This window comes from Symsagittifera roscoffensis, unplaced genomic scaffold, assembly GCF_963678635.1.
Source record: "Symsagittifera roscoffensis unplaced genomic scaffold, txSymRosc1.1 SCAFFOLD_284, whole genome shotgun sequence".
Classification (NCBI taxonomy): domain Eukaryota; kingdom Metazoa; phylum Xenacoelomorpha; order Acoela; family Convolutidae; genus Symsagittifera; species Symsagittifera roscoffensis.
Genome location: NW_026970878.1, coordinates 59487 through 73940, shown reverse-complemented (window position 1 = coordinate 73940; position 14454 = coordinate 59487). Strand labels below are relative to the sequence as shown.

Here is a 14454-nt window from a genome sequence, read left to right as displayed (position 1 = left end):
GAGACAAATTTTGAAGATGTTTTTTTTTCAGCTTTTCTTTAAATATATTTTTTCTAATTAGTAGTTTACGTATGATTTTCTTTTTTCTAGTTAGAGTTACTTCCCCTGTATCTTGTATATTGCGAAGCGCTGTTGCGATTTGCTTTTGTGTTTGAAAAAATATTTCAGCTGAGTTACTGAATTTGAAATTTAGCTTGGCGCTTATTTACAGCTTGTTTACCGGAATCACTGTATTGTTTTATGGCTTGATTTAAATAGTTTCAAATTCAGAATTTCGTTCTACACTTTTGGACTAAAGGTTATGTTCATGCTTGGCACTACGAATGTCTAGGGTTCGAGTCCGACCAGTAATTGTAATTTTTGCAAGCTGAAAGTTTTCGGCTTGAAAGATATAATTGCGGGCCTTGCATTTATCTTATTTTTATCGGCATAGTCGCCACAGAACGCGCTTTTCTAGTGAATTGAGCATTTTTCACTGAAATTTAATCCTTTCAATCTCTTACTGTAATGATGCAGGTAATGAGCTCTGAGAAGTTATTTGTTGGTCGATTATTTTGAATTTAGTGCTTTCATTCTCAGCTCAGTTACAAGTGAGCAAAGAATGGAGCTTTGTCTTAAATTTTTCATCTTCTCATAACCAATCATTAATCTTGAAATAAGCACGATTCAGCAATTGAGTGTTTTTAAAACATGAAAAGTGTAGAGAGAGATGGTAGTGAAATTAGATTTGTACGCATGAAAGACACTGGCATATTTTCTGTAATGAAAGTGATGCTAAGCTCAATTTTGTCTGTTTTTTGGTTTCAGCTTTTTTCAGTTATTTAGGCAAGGATTTTTGTAACAGTTTTTTTCGCAATTTAAGACAGTGTGAACTATACGTTCGTTGCTGCCTGCATTATACATGCAACACTTGTGTCAGTGATTGAATTGAAAACACTTATGCGTGCATTTTTGCTGCGAAAGTTTTTAGGAAAATTTAAAAATGTTGACTTTGAAATTTCACTTCAAGCTTACATCAAAATTATTTGTCATATGGAAAACAAATTAGGCTGTCCAATATCATTGCAAATTGCGGGAACAAAATTTTTTACACTCGCAATTGCAAGTGTTTTATAATCGGGCTCTATGACGTTGTGTTGTGGCGTTTTCAGGCACTTCGAAACAAAATGATAGATGATCAAAGGTGGCATTTTATTGGAACCGGTAACTGAGAAATATTTACTGCGCAAGTTATACTATGTAATAGCAATGACTTTGGTAGTTAAAATCTTTTGTGCACCAGCAATTCACAATAGTATGGAAGTTAACCATTGCGCAAATTCAAACACATCACCTTTCATTGATTTTTCCTAACTTCGTTTAAATTTTTGATATATAATTAAATGTCCATTCTTTGCGCCGTTTTTAAGTCCATAATTTTGCGTGTATTTCGGAACGGGGGCTATTTTCATGTGCCTAAGGTTGAATGAGCGAAGGTCTCAACCAATCAACGCCCTTTAAAATGTCCAAACCTGACTGAATCTATTGCTTATTTCTTTCGAATTTTTTTGCGGAGCTCTGATTGGTTGACAAAATTGATATACATTATGTCCTTCGCGCTCGACGGATTTCCTGGTTGGGAAGGTTCATCGCTATCTGCACAGCAACCGGTTATCCTTGTTATTTACTATGCTTGTTTCAGGACCTTAGCAATAATCAAACCCGATGCCACGAGATTCAAAGGTAATTAGAGTTTTCGTTTCTTTTATTTAAGTGCTAATGAACGAAGTTCAATTCACTCAATTTTTCATGGTTGTTTTCCGGTACAAAGTCTTATAAATAGTTCATGCTCAGAATTTTATGTCGGTGGATTGATTTTTAATTTTTTATGTTCGAAAATTCTCTTTCAAATGAAAAGAAGCTAATTAAGTTCTCCAGTAACTAAGTGCAAATCGCGGGAAAATGCGATTGACTTCTAGTTTCAAATTGGTTTGTATCCCACCTGAAAAAATCATAGATCTAGTTTCCTCTTGTTGGGTAAGTTTTTTGTAATTTTAAGCAAGTAATTTTGAGTTCATTTAAAACACTTTTCCCACCGTCTGTTTGCTATGTCTTATTAACAAAAAAGTTTCCTGACTCTTAAAATAATTCGACCTTTGACGTGTTCCAATCTAAATGCCCGTGATTTTTGCGCAGGTGACATCTTGCAGGCTATGAGTCGGGACGGGTTCAAGGTCACGCAGATTCAGATGTGTCATCTCACCAAGGACCAGGCCGGTGCATTTTACGCTGAGCACAAGGGCAAACCATTCTTCAAGTAAGAACAAGCTGAAACTCCGAAAAAGTATTAAGATACCTGGGTTAGATTTGCTTATCAGAACTAGGAATGAATAATGAAGATTTAATCGTGCCATTTGTTACACTTACGAGAGCAAGTGTCTTGTAATCGGGAACTAGACTTTTTTCCGTTATCAACTTTTCTTACACATTTTCAACAAGCTTTATTATTGAATTTTAACAATTTCCAAGTTCTTTACAACTTGGCCTAGAGGTAAGGCCGTCCCTTTTCCAAACTTAGGTCAAGGGTTCCTTGTTTTATAGGTCAAGACCGGACCTTGTTTTTTCGCTGTATGTAGTATCCAATTGAAAAAAGTTTTCGGTAAAAATTAAAATGGTCGGATTTTTGTTTGTCCTAAATAATGTCTGCTTAGTTGCCAAATAACAAATTTTGCTTGTGCGTAAAAAAACTTATACTGTATTATATTGTAGTTGCAAGTGTTGTTCATTTTCGAAGTTTTTTTGTTCAAACAATTTTTTCGGCTCAACTGGTGTCTGTTCAAAGCTTGTCGGCTTTGTTTCCTATTCGTAGTTTTTGTTCGGTTGCTATTTTTAAAATGAAATGTCCTGTTTGTCTAGAATTATTGTTTGATAAAAACGGGCATGATGAAAATGTGTTGAATTGGGTTTTTTATTTAGTTTTTTGAGACGCTGTGAAAAATGTTTTCACTTTTTGCAAAATAGTTGTTTTCTAAAGTTGCTCTACCAATTTTCAAAAAAGGGGTATCAATGGAAAGGCCGCCTACAAATCTGCGAGCTGTCTTAATCCCCTAGTCTCTTATGATTTTAGCTCACTGTCTACAGCCTTCGAAATAGTCTGTGGGGGATTATTTGACCCATATTTTTCGATTTTTTCTTTTTCTCAAAAAGGACTGTCCCAAATCTGAGATTTTTGGTTCAATGAATAGAACGGGTTGTGCAAAGTTCTCCTGCATAATCGACTACGCCCAAAATCTTTTATACAAAAGGTTAGCGGCTTCGGAAAAGTCAGTTGTTTTAACTGTATTTTGAAACTATTTGTGGTTTCTCGAAAACTACTTTTTTCAAATCTTGATTTTTTGGTTCAATAGAAATAACAGTTTGTGTGAATATCTTCTGCATGAGCGGCTACGCCTTAATTTTTTAAAACAAAAAGCTATGATTCGTGGAAAACTTTTGTCGAAAACTACCCTGACAATTCTTAGGTTAAGTGTTCAATCGAGAAACGCGGTTTTGGGATTTTCTTCCGCTTAAGTGTCTGCGAAATAATTTTAGCTGAAAAAAGTTATTGGTTTAGGAAAGTCAAGATTTTGGACTTCTGACTATTTTTCGGAAACTTTTTGACGTGCTTAAAAACTACTATGTTGAATCTGAGATAAAGGGTTCAATCGAATGAACGGGTTGTGACTCCTAAATTGTATGAAAAATGTTATGTCCTCGGGAAAGTTCCGATGTCTGAAAAGTTTTCACTCTTCTCACTCATTTTGGTAGAGAACTAAGGTTTTGGGCAAAGTCCAATTTCTGAAATTTTCCATTGCATCCCGCATCAGTATGACAAATTCGAAAAGTATCAAACAGGTAGCGCCAGCTTTCTCTGGGCATTTGTTTTCTTTTATTTGAGTCATACGAAAGTTTTGGTTCACTCAGTTTTTTCAACATTTTCATTTTCGAATTTATTTGCAAGTGGTGTGAAGCTCCGCTTCGCCTCTGTGTTGAATGTTGCGATAGAAATATGGTTGTACTCCATCGTAGTTTTGCGCTATTCCATTCGACTGACAACTGTAGCCGGACGAAGAGCAATTGGAATTGCACTGCTCTTCTGTTCGACTAGAAACTGCGACCTGACCTTTCCTTTGTGATATGCCGTGTTGGGTTTTGTTCTGCTTCAGTAACCTGGTTGAGTTGATGACTAGTGGATGTTGCATTGTGATGGAGCTGATGAGACCCAATGCTATCCTGAGGTGGAGGGATCTGCTGGGTCCCACCAACACCCAACAAGCACAGGCATCCGCGCCCAACTCCATCAGGGCCAGATTCGGAACAGGTAGGACCAGCTTCACTATACACACTAAACGCCAAAGTCAAGAGAGATGGGGAGGGGAGGAGAACGAGATTGCTAGCAGCGTATTAAAATTTCAGAAACATATTTAAAGTGTGCTAGCTAATTAGAAATTGATTCTAATTTCAGCCATCTTCAGCTAAGTCACAGTAGAAACTTAAGTGTATGTGATACATTTTGGAAAGACGCGTAGCGCGAGGATCAAAAAACTTATTCCCCAGCAAGAACTGATGGTTTGAAAGTCTCAATGAACCAAAAACTGTGTGTTTTGGTCATTTGCTTTGACCATAAAAGTCTTGAACTACATTTTGGTGAAATGTGATTCAGACCAAACGAAAAACGCCTGTCATGGCAGTGACTCACCCGAATCAGCCCGGAGGGAGCTGGAGTTCTTCTTCCCTAGAGATACCAGTCGTAGCAGAGCTCCCGCGAACACAGCCAGACTGAGTAACAGCACCCTGGCCGTTGTGAAGCCACAGGCTGTGAAGGATGACCAGCTCGCTCAAATTGTGAAAGACATTGATGGAGCTGGATTCAATATTCTCGCCTTAAAGAGTGTAAGCCGCTACAGCTGTCCGTTTTTGTAGTTCGGTTGTTTTTTAAGTTTTTTAAGCAGCAAGTAAATCTTTGAGAAAGCTTAATTAGAAGCATTCAATTTACATGAAAAATCAGATTTTTTCTTGTTTTTTTTGCAACTGTGATTGATCGGATGAATAATATTCGAATGTTCTTGCATCAGTTGACTCGTTGGTCTTGCCATGATTGTGCTGTTTGTTGCTTAAGTATTGTGTGGTTGTTTAAATTATTGCATTTATGCTGCAGTTCAACCTGGAGAAGAGTGACTGTGAGGAGTTCCTGGAAGTGTACAAGGGAGTGGTGAATGAGTACGGGGACATGGTGTGTGAGATGAGCAGTGGGACATGCGTGGCTCTGGAGATAGACGCTCAGGGCGATCCCGCCAAGTTCAGGGCATTCGTTGGACCAGCAGATCCAGTTAGTCCCACTCTCGCTCTCAATTCAGCCAATCAATTGCAGCCCACTTAATTCCACTAGCTAAAATCAGACTATTTTTTTATCTGAAAACGGCGCTGCCCTGGTCGAATAACAGGTCCTATGTTGGTCCTATCCCTCGTGGATAAAATGAATAAAAAAAAAACTAGCAACTCTTTTATTACTCAAGCAATAGGTAGTGTTATGTTACGATTTCACTTGCGATAAGCAAGGGTAATGCAATCGGGTACTAGACTTTTTCTCCCGTAAACAACTTTTTTCACAGAATGGTCATTTTAGTAGGAATGGTAAATATCACTTCATGTGCTGAAGTTCTAGAAATTACTACCATCATTTAAGTAGTAATTAGGTAAAGACTGTTTCAGGTTGTAATTAATTTAAAAAAAATTGTCCATTTTTTTCGGGTTGTGGTTTTCGTCCTAGTGTCTGTCGGTTTATTTTCCGTTTTTTTAAACGCGAATTTTTTTATCCTGTAGTGTTTTTATTGGCTTACTATTTAAAGCATGGGTTTTTTTCCAATTTAAACTGTTTTTTTTTTCACTATAACTGAAAGTTCAATTATTTGTAAATGTACCATGACTGATTTTGCAATTTTTTAAAAAATATTAAAGCAGATTGTTGTTTCGGCCTAGTCAACTTATATTGCGTAATTTGGAGGGGAAAATATATTTGTATAGGTTTATGTGCTGCAGTATGGATGGGTCGTAAAAACTTCTAAAACTTCGTGAAATTTTTCTATGACAACAGTTTTGTGTTCGACCCAACAATGCTCAACGTTTCGACCGAAAATTTGTTGCCTTTTTATCGCTCGGTGAATCATTTCCAATTATTTTTAAAGCTGTTTATGAACGTCATCCGATACAATCATGAAGTTTTTGTGGCTGTAGTTTTTCCAATTTTTTCAAGTTATTTTTTCAAGTAATTTCAACTCAATTTTTCAGCATTTTTTACTGTCCTTTTCACTAATATTGTACCGCAATGTGTAGTGCAATTCGAAGTTTTTCAAGCTAGTTTAATACTGATTGTTGTGTTCTGCAATTGATTTTCATCAAAATGAGTTTCAGTTTGTAACAAACATTTAAACGTTTCGGGTATTGTTCTTTTGGCATTTTGTCAGTTTTTACGGTGGCTTTGTGTATCGCGAGTGGTGCGAAGCTCAGCTTCGCCTCTGTGTAAGTTTTTCTATCTACCTCGAATAAGTTGTTGCTCAGAAAGTTAGCATTTTTACTTCATTAACTGCATTGGCACTTAAACCTTTTCGCTTTGCTTTTAATTTGCATATGTATTATCCACTTTATTTGTGGCTAATGTTTGAAGACAGCTTGTAGCAATTTGTTTGATGTCCTGTTTCTGAGATGCTACAAGTCGAAATATTCTATTATGTTGTTATATTAGGAAATCGCCAGGCACTTGAGACCGCAGACCCTCAGGGCGAAGTATGGGAAGAGCAAGGTGCAAAATGCAGTCCACGTCACAGATCTTGTGGACGACGCCCCTCTAGAGGTAAACTTAGTTGATGCAATGCTGCCCTAAATTGTTGGTCTACAAAAGCTGCTTTTCTCTTTGTTGCGTTTCTACAGTAGCAATCTTATTTTTATCTTATTCAGTCACGCCTTTTTGTCGACCTTTTTTTTAGGTCAACCAAATTGTTTTTTCGAGCTCTCCCAAAGCACTGTTTTATTCCTATTTTGGCCAAATTTCCTGCGGCGCAGGCAAATTTTTGAAAAAACAGGTCAAAAAAACCGTTTTGGGCACTTTTTGGAAAATTTTGACCGAAAAATTGCATTTATTCGGCGCGCTCTCCCCACTCAAAATTAGTATATATTGGCCCCTTTAGAAAAATTTTAAGGTTGGTCGGCCAAAATTGGATTTCTTAAAAATACCAAAAAGGGTGCGTCCGCCCCCCACCCCACCCGCTCCCTAAATCGCCCCTGATCCAGCATACAGAAACCATTTCTAGTCACTTAAGAAAATCTTAGATCTGCCTCTGAAGAAATGCTTTGAATGCATTAATTTTTATGCAATTTGAAACGTTAGTTCTGAGTTCACTTAGAGCTATATGATATATCTTTCAACATGAATAATTATCCCCAGAATGTAAAACACAAATTTTTCGTTAATTTAGGAATGTTTCTGAAAACCATGTATCCACTAGGAAACTACCAACTTATCTGATGTGTGGCAAATTGAATTAAACCGCTCTTGTGCCTCTAAAGAAAAGCTGCATACATGTTCTTGCTGTCATATTTAGGTCGAATATTTCTTCCGCATTTTGTCTCAATGAGAGACAGACAGAGATAATGAGAGAGACGAAGTTAATCAATCAACAACTGCATATTTGGTGAAGGAACGAAAACAGAACTGAAAACTTAAACTGTACGGAAATTATAATGAAAATGAATTGATGAATCTTTAATTGTGTAGATATGTGGATATGTATGTAGTACCAACTTACCAATCGGCACTTTTTCATCACCTCCCATGAGATAGAGAATGTTCATTTTAACAGTACTACATCTAGCGAATGTAGTGTTGCATTAACTCTTAAACTCTAATCCACGGCTTTTCGGTGGCACTTTTGCCACAAAGCAGTCTCAATTTTGAGCATCTGATCTATCAGCTGAATTAATGGCTAGCGTTTGCAGATTTTCTTGTGAAATAGGCACATTCGCGGAGGCTTCAAGGCTTACTTTGCGTAGTGCAGCTTTCCCTCTTGTGTACTGAACTCCTACTGCCTGTCATGCTATTATATTTCGTACGGATGAGTTTGAAATTAGATAGCATGATGACTTCTCATGTCGGAATTGATCTAGATGTTAAAATACGGGCTGACATGAGATTTTTGCCTTTTTAAAAGACTAGTGCTCTGAACGAAAACATCATTATAATTTGGGGTTTAGTGGATGGATTGTGATTGGTTAGTAAAAAAATCTCAGTCACAATTAATATCCAAGTTCGAAGAAGGGGCGGATTTAGGGGGAGGGACGCCCCTCTATCTCAGGGATTCGACCCCCTGCCGACCCAAAGGGTCCCCCCTTTGTACTATTATCCATTTTTGGTGACGGACCCTTAAATTTTTTTAAAGGCGCCTTTGGTGCCAATATATACTTATTTTGAGGGGGTAGCGCGCGCTAAAATTAAAGTATTGTGGTAAAAATTTTCCAAATAATGCCTAAAAACGCTTTTTTTGACCTGTTTTTTAAAAATTTTGCCTGCGGCGAAGACATTTTGGCCAAAACAGGGTCTTTTAGGGCGTTGGGAGAGCTCACAAAATGTTTTTAAAATACGCTTCCTCCCTCGAGAAAATCCTAGATCCGCCCCTGGTTCGAAGAATCAAAAATTGAAGAAAGAGGTCTCACCCGGCGGCATCACTCCCATTTCGAAGCACAGATACAGCAATGATTTAAAATTATCCGTATAAAAAGATAGAATAGCGTTTTATCTAATTGGGTTGAGATAGACAAAAAATGATAAGAACTAAAGTTGATTAGAATTGCATCGGAATTATTTTAGTACAATGTATTGACCCAAATTTTTGAAAAACATTCTGCTAAATTTTCCAAAAAAATTGTTCATTTTGGATTTATTTAGTCATCAAAACGTACGTGAAACTCATGATTTAATTGCTGCGCAAGCTATCAAAGTGAGCCTCAAGTACAGCCCAACAAAGTTTGAGAAGGCTATAGCCTCCAAAAATCTGCGTCAATGAATATAATTTTGTTTGCTAGCCAAAACATGGTAATTTTATTTTATAAAATACCAATCCTTTGCTTGAAAGCAAATTTTGGACGTTCTGCGCAATTTTCTGGAGGTTCTATCCTTCTGAAACTTTGTTAGGCTGTATGAGAGGATCCCTTTGATATACTTCGCGCATCAATTGACCTACAAGATTTGGCGTAAGTTTTATTGACTAAAAGACGCCATAATGATCCATTTTTGGGATAAAATGTTGGCCCCAAAACTCGCACTTTAATTTTTAAAACAGGGTTGGGTTTAAAACAAGTTTTTTAAATAAAACGTTTTAAAACGTATAAAATTCAGATTTAAACTTCTTTGTCATAATTATACCACACATTCTTGGCTGAAAAAAAAACATGGAACCGATTTGAAACTTCAAATTTGAAAAACTTAAACAGGCAAAACTTAGGCCATGGTAAAACATAAAAGTGATACGTCACAGGTTAACGGCACGCAAGCAAAATGCAAGCTTAGCTACTTTTTCAGAAAATAAGCGGTTTCTCAAGTCAGAATGTACGAAGCCCATAGATGAGAAGACTCTCTCAATGCCAGCTGAGCTTGGCACGAGAGCAGCTGCGATCTCACACAGATCTGCCAGGTTGTCGGGATATGCACCAAATTGTTTTTGAGCCCGAATAAAATTTTGGAGCTTGCATCCTGGAGCGCTTTCATATGCTGCTTTGACGGCATCTTTACTCTCGCCACCAACGTAGTCCGTGAATCCTGCTAGGTGTTCTGGGGCCTCATCGGCTATCCACTTTCTGGCGGTTCGCCACTCCATAGGTGTCAGATTTGCGCCTCGGTACTTTGGGTGAAGTATGCTAGCCACAAACCAAACCGCCGGAACAGAGCAATTGTAACGAGTTTCTGCTTTTTCTAGCCATTCCCGACCTTCAGCGCCAAGATCCCGGAACGATTTGAGGACACCTTTCCATGCTTCCAGTCCGTCAGCAACGCTGCTGTTGTTGCTTTGCATGACATTAGATGCTTCGCAAATGGGTTTTAGGCATTTTATGGCATCTTCTACATTCTGGTAGAGAACGAGATCTTTCACCAGTTTTACAACGGTGGAGCAGGCGGCCGTATTGAAATGCACAGGATTTCTGTCGAGCACTGCTTTCACCTTTGGCCGTTTCTGATAACAACAAACATCAAAATTTCATTCATAATTTTGTAAATGTTAACAAAAAATATTATATAAGAACTCACTTCTTGGTACCATTCCAGCAGATAAAGAGCGCTGTTCCACCGGACGTCGCTTGGAATTGGGGGTTTCCGAGCGCCTATGTCTTCCAGCCAGGCCTTAGGCAGATAGGTGTTCCGAAAAAACTGTGCAATTTCTGTGACTTTCTTCACGATGGTTGTTGGAGCCAAATCTTTTGCCAATAGATTCATATGGTGTGCTCCGCATCCATACTGTATGACGCTGCATTCTTCTGCCAAACTTTTCTTCGGCAACTTTAATTTGGCCTTGGCTTACACTGGTCAGGTACTCGCTGGTATGATGCTCGCCACTGGTATCTATGGAGTCAACAATGTAGACTTTGTCGCCGTGTTGGATTGAAGATGCAACATTGGGGTCATTTGATAGGTTTGACCAACCATCGATGGCAATTGTAACTTTTTTGCCTGATAGTTTGGCCTTGCATTGTTCCTCCAGCTCTTTGTTTACGTTATCCAGAATCTTTGTCGACATTAATTTACGGCTTGGCAGTTTGTATCCTGGACGTAGTAACTTAACCAGGTCGTGGAAAAATGATGATTCTACACACCGGAATGGAATGTTGTTAGCAAAGAAAAACTTTCCAACCGCGTGGTCAAATGTATCTTTTTGTTCCTCAGTGGTGGAGATTGTATAAGATGTTATCCGCGGTTGCTTTGCCGGAGTGGGCACCCCTGTAGATGGAACCTCTGCATTGTTCGAGCCCGACGAGGTTCCGGCAATAGGGCCGTGCTTATTTCTAAAATGGGTCTTCATCCGTTCCACTAGTGCAGCTAGCGTATGGCAACATGTTCGACATTGTGCTTTGATCCCGGCTTGACGTGTGGATTTGCCCCCCGGGTTGACCAAAACTTCTTATCATACAATTTCCATATATGAGAAACTTCTTGTCATACAATTTCATACAATTCCATACGTACAGAAAATTGTATGAAAACTCTATGATAAGCATTTTTCCATATATGAAAATTGTGTGATAGATGTTTTCCCATAAACAAAAAATTTTGATTTTTTCTTTCTAAATTTAGTTTCTGAAAAATTTTCGATTGTAGTTGCAACCGAACACAAGTGACAAAGACCTTGGTTACTCAAAACACCAAAGGTTGGACGGTCTTGCATTTACAATGCATAGAAAACGACCTGAATTTGGCTGTCTTTCACAATTGATATAACAAAAGTAACAAACTTTTATTTTTTGGCAAAATTTTTTAATGATGATTTTTAGAAAATTAATAACCATTTTTAGAAATTGTATGAAAATTGTATGACAAGCATTTTCCCACACACTTGATGTATGGAATTGTATGATAAGCATTTTCGGTGTATGGAGGTCAACCCGGGCCCATATCGGATAAAGAGGTCTGCCAGCAGAGGACATAATCAGCCTCAGTACACAAACAATATCTGAAATGATGGACCGGTAACCGACAATGTTTGTTCAAGTCAAACAATTCATCCCTTGGCCAAGTGACGAGATTTCCTATCCAAACATACAATGCTTACAAACGTATATGTTGCTTCATATTGTTGCAGTATGACGTAATATAAAACAATAATTAAAAACATGAATAAAAAACACCTGTTTTAAAACATGTTTTAAAGCCCCCTGTTTTAAAACAGCCAACCCTGTTTCAAAATATTAATTCTAGTATAACTCTAAGAAGTAGTAAAGTTGAACGTAGTGAACATTCTCTTATTGTCTTGGTGATTTTTTCCGTAATTTTTTTCAGGAAAAATCTTTTAAGTGCTGATAACTACAGAATTGGGTCCATGTGCACTAAAAGTCGGTAAAATGTGCTCTACAATTACGAGAAAAATGGCTCATTAACATGAGCGGTTTCTAAGAACTTAATTTAAGATTTCTGAGTGGAAAGGCAATCAACGATTGATTCACTTTTCTCAAATTGGGGTAATTAAACAGAAAAGTGTCACTCATAAGTTTTGTTGAAAATCGATTAGCTTAAATCATCATCATAACCGGTTTTGGTATTTAGTTTGCTGCGGTAGTCCCAGTCACTGGGGTTGGCAACTTCTAACTCCTGCTCTCCATCCTTCCCTGTCCCGCGGATCGGTGCATTTTAAAGGCGATATTTATTTTGTTATCAAAATTCGAAACCATTTTTTTCAAAAAGAAATCAATATATTTTTTTTCTGTTTTACGTTCATTGACTTTTTTCAATTGTCTGTTGGCTATGATTGTCTTACGACACTGTGAGAAAATAAATGAGCTTCATTTTTTAACTTTTGCACCGTACGGTCTTTGATGGCCGGATTTTGGTTTTTAGGCCGGAGTTTGCTTTTTTCTGTTGGAATACAAACGGAAAACATTGTTTTCTCTGATTAGTTTTGTTGGTTGATTTGCCACAACATGGAAATTTTTTGAACGGCCAGCTTTTTTTGTAATCGCAAGATTTGTTGATTTACTTCTGTAAATGAAATTTTTATTATATCTGACTTTGTATAATTTTTTTTATCGATTAGAGCTTCTAGCTTTTTCGAATCGTTTGGTTTCGGCTCAAATTCAATTTAATTATTATGAGTTATTTCAAGAGCAAAAATTATTATATGTTTGAAAATAGTTCTAGTCGTTTGTGGTGTTAAAATACTAAGTTATAAAATTTATTCGATTGGAAAAGTTTTAGAACAACAATTTCTCATAATGATTTCTTGAGTCGTAGAGACATTTCGATTAAATTATCGTCGTGTAACATTTTAAAAATGTTTTGTCTAATTTCTAATCTATTTTTGGTTAATTCTAAGCTATTAAGGTCTTGTTCGAGACTTATGGTCGCACCAGATGAGTTAGAACCGAGGTGGTTAACTCATAGAGTAATTTCGGATAGGGTACACCGTCTGCTCGTCACGCTATCTTATTTTCGGCCGGATAGATTCGTGCAACTTCTTAGTCTAATACCGATCCTAATCTTACTCTTATACTATCTAGTCTCAGGGTGTTTAACTAGTCTCTGCTAGGCTCAATAGATCTAGGGTATACTGGTTTATTGCGGCTGCTGAAGTCTTCTTGGAGAGTCAACTAATTTCTAAGTTAAATTCAAATCTCTCTGGTGCTGAAATTACAAGTAATTCCAGCACTTACAAATAAGTGGGTTGTTAGTTAGATGGATCATGATTGGTTAATATTAAATACTTTACAGTGGTAAAATATCTAATTTATCCAATCATAAAATGTAGTTTAGATCAGGTTCCAATAACCTGAAAATTCTATTGCCAATATTAAGCGCCTCTGTTTTGGCAATGAAGTACAGACGAGCTTGATTTGGTGCATTTATCAAAAGAATATCAATCCCCCTATCCCTTGTTCATTCATTTCATGAATTTGATGGATAAAATCATTCAACCTTGTGAGTTTCCTGTTACTTGATTCAATAAAAAAGAGCAATTTGCTTTTGAATAAAATAGACCTGCTGCCAGTCTCAGCAGAGTGGGTTTATGCTTCGAAAGTTTTTTATACCAAAAGCTATACAAGACTGCTGGTATCAGGGCGAAGCCCTGAATGTTCCGACTGCCTTTTAAGGTTTATGGAGCAGCAGTAATAACATAAAAAAATTAATTGAAATAAAATAAAATGTAAATTTTTTTTCTAAAATTTGAAATTTTTTATGAAAATCATCCCCCCACACGCCTTATAAAATACAAAAAGATAAATTTCGTTCCTTGTAACATATCAATTATTGCAAATAAGCTTCGTTCAACCAATTTGGAACGATTTATAAGACTGATTAAATCTCCGCTTACGCGTTAATAGTGCGAATTATATCGCGCGTTAATTGTCCCAAATTGGTCAAAATGGCGTATGTTTACGTATGATTTTCTTTTTTCTAGTTAGAGTTACTTCCCCTGTATCTTGTATATTGCGAAGCGCTGTTGCGATTTGCTTTTGTGTTTGAAAAAATATTTCAGCTGAGTTACTGAATTTGAAATTTAGCTTGGCGCTTATTTACAGCTTGTTTACCGGAATCACTGTATTGTTTTATGGCTTGATTTAAATAGTTTCAAATTCAGAATTTTGTTCTACACTTTTGGACTAAAAGTTATGTTCATGCTTGGCACTACGAATGTCTAGGGTTCGAGTCCGACCAGTAATTGTAATTTTTGCAAGCTGAAAGTT

The 14454-nt window shown here is 37.1% G+C and overlaps 1 protein-coding gene across 1 annotated transcript; it reads left to right on the top strand.

The window, feature by feature from the left end:
• The first annotated feature begins 1571 nt into the window (after positions 1-1571).
• Positions 1572-7829, top strand: LOC134856019 (nucleoside diphosphate kinase 7-like). Its single transcript, XM_063872391.1, has 7 exons — positions 1572-1722; positions 2176-2296; positions 4185-4339; positions 4682-4911; positions 5177-5347; positions 6761-6868; positions 7617-7829. The coding sequence occupies exons 1-7, from the start codon at positions 1587-1589 to the stop codon at positions 7647-7649; spliced, it is 954 nt and encodes a 317-aa protein (XP_063728461.1). The 5' UTR covers positions 1572-1586; the 3' UTR covers positions 7650-7829.
• The last annotated feature ends 6625 nt before the right edge of the window (positions 7830-14454 follow it).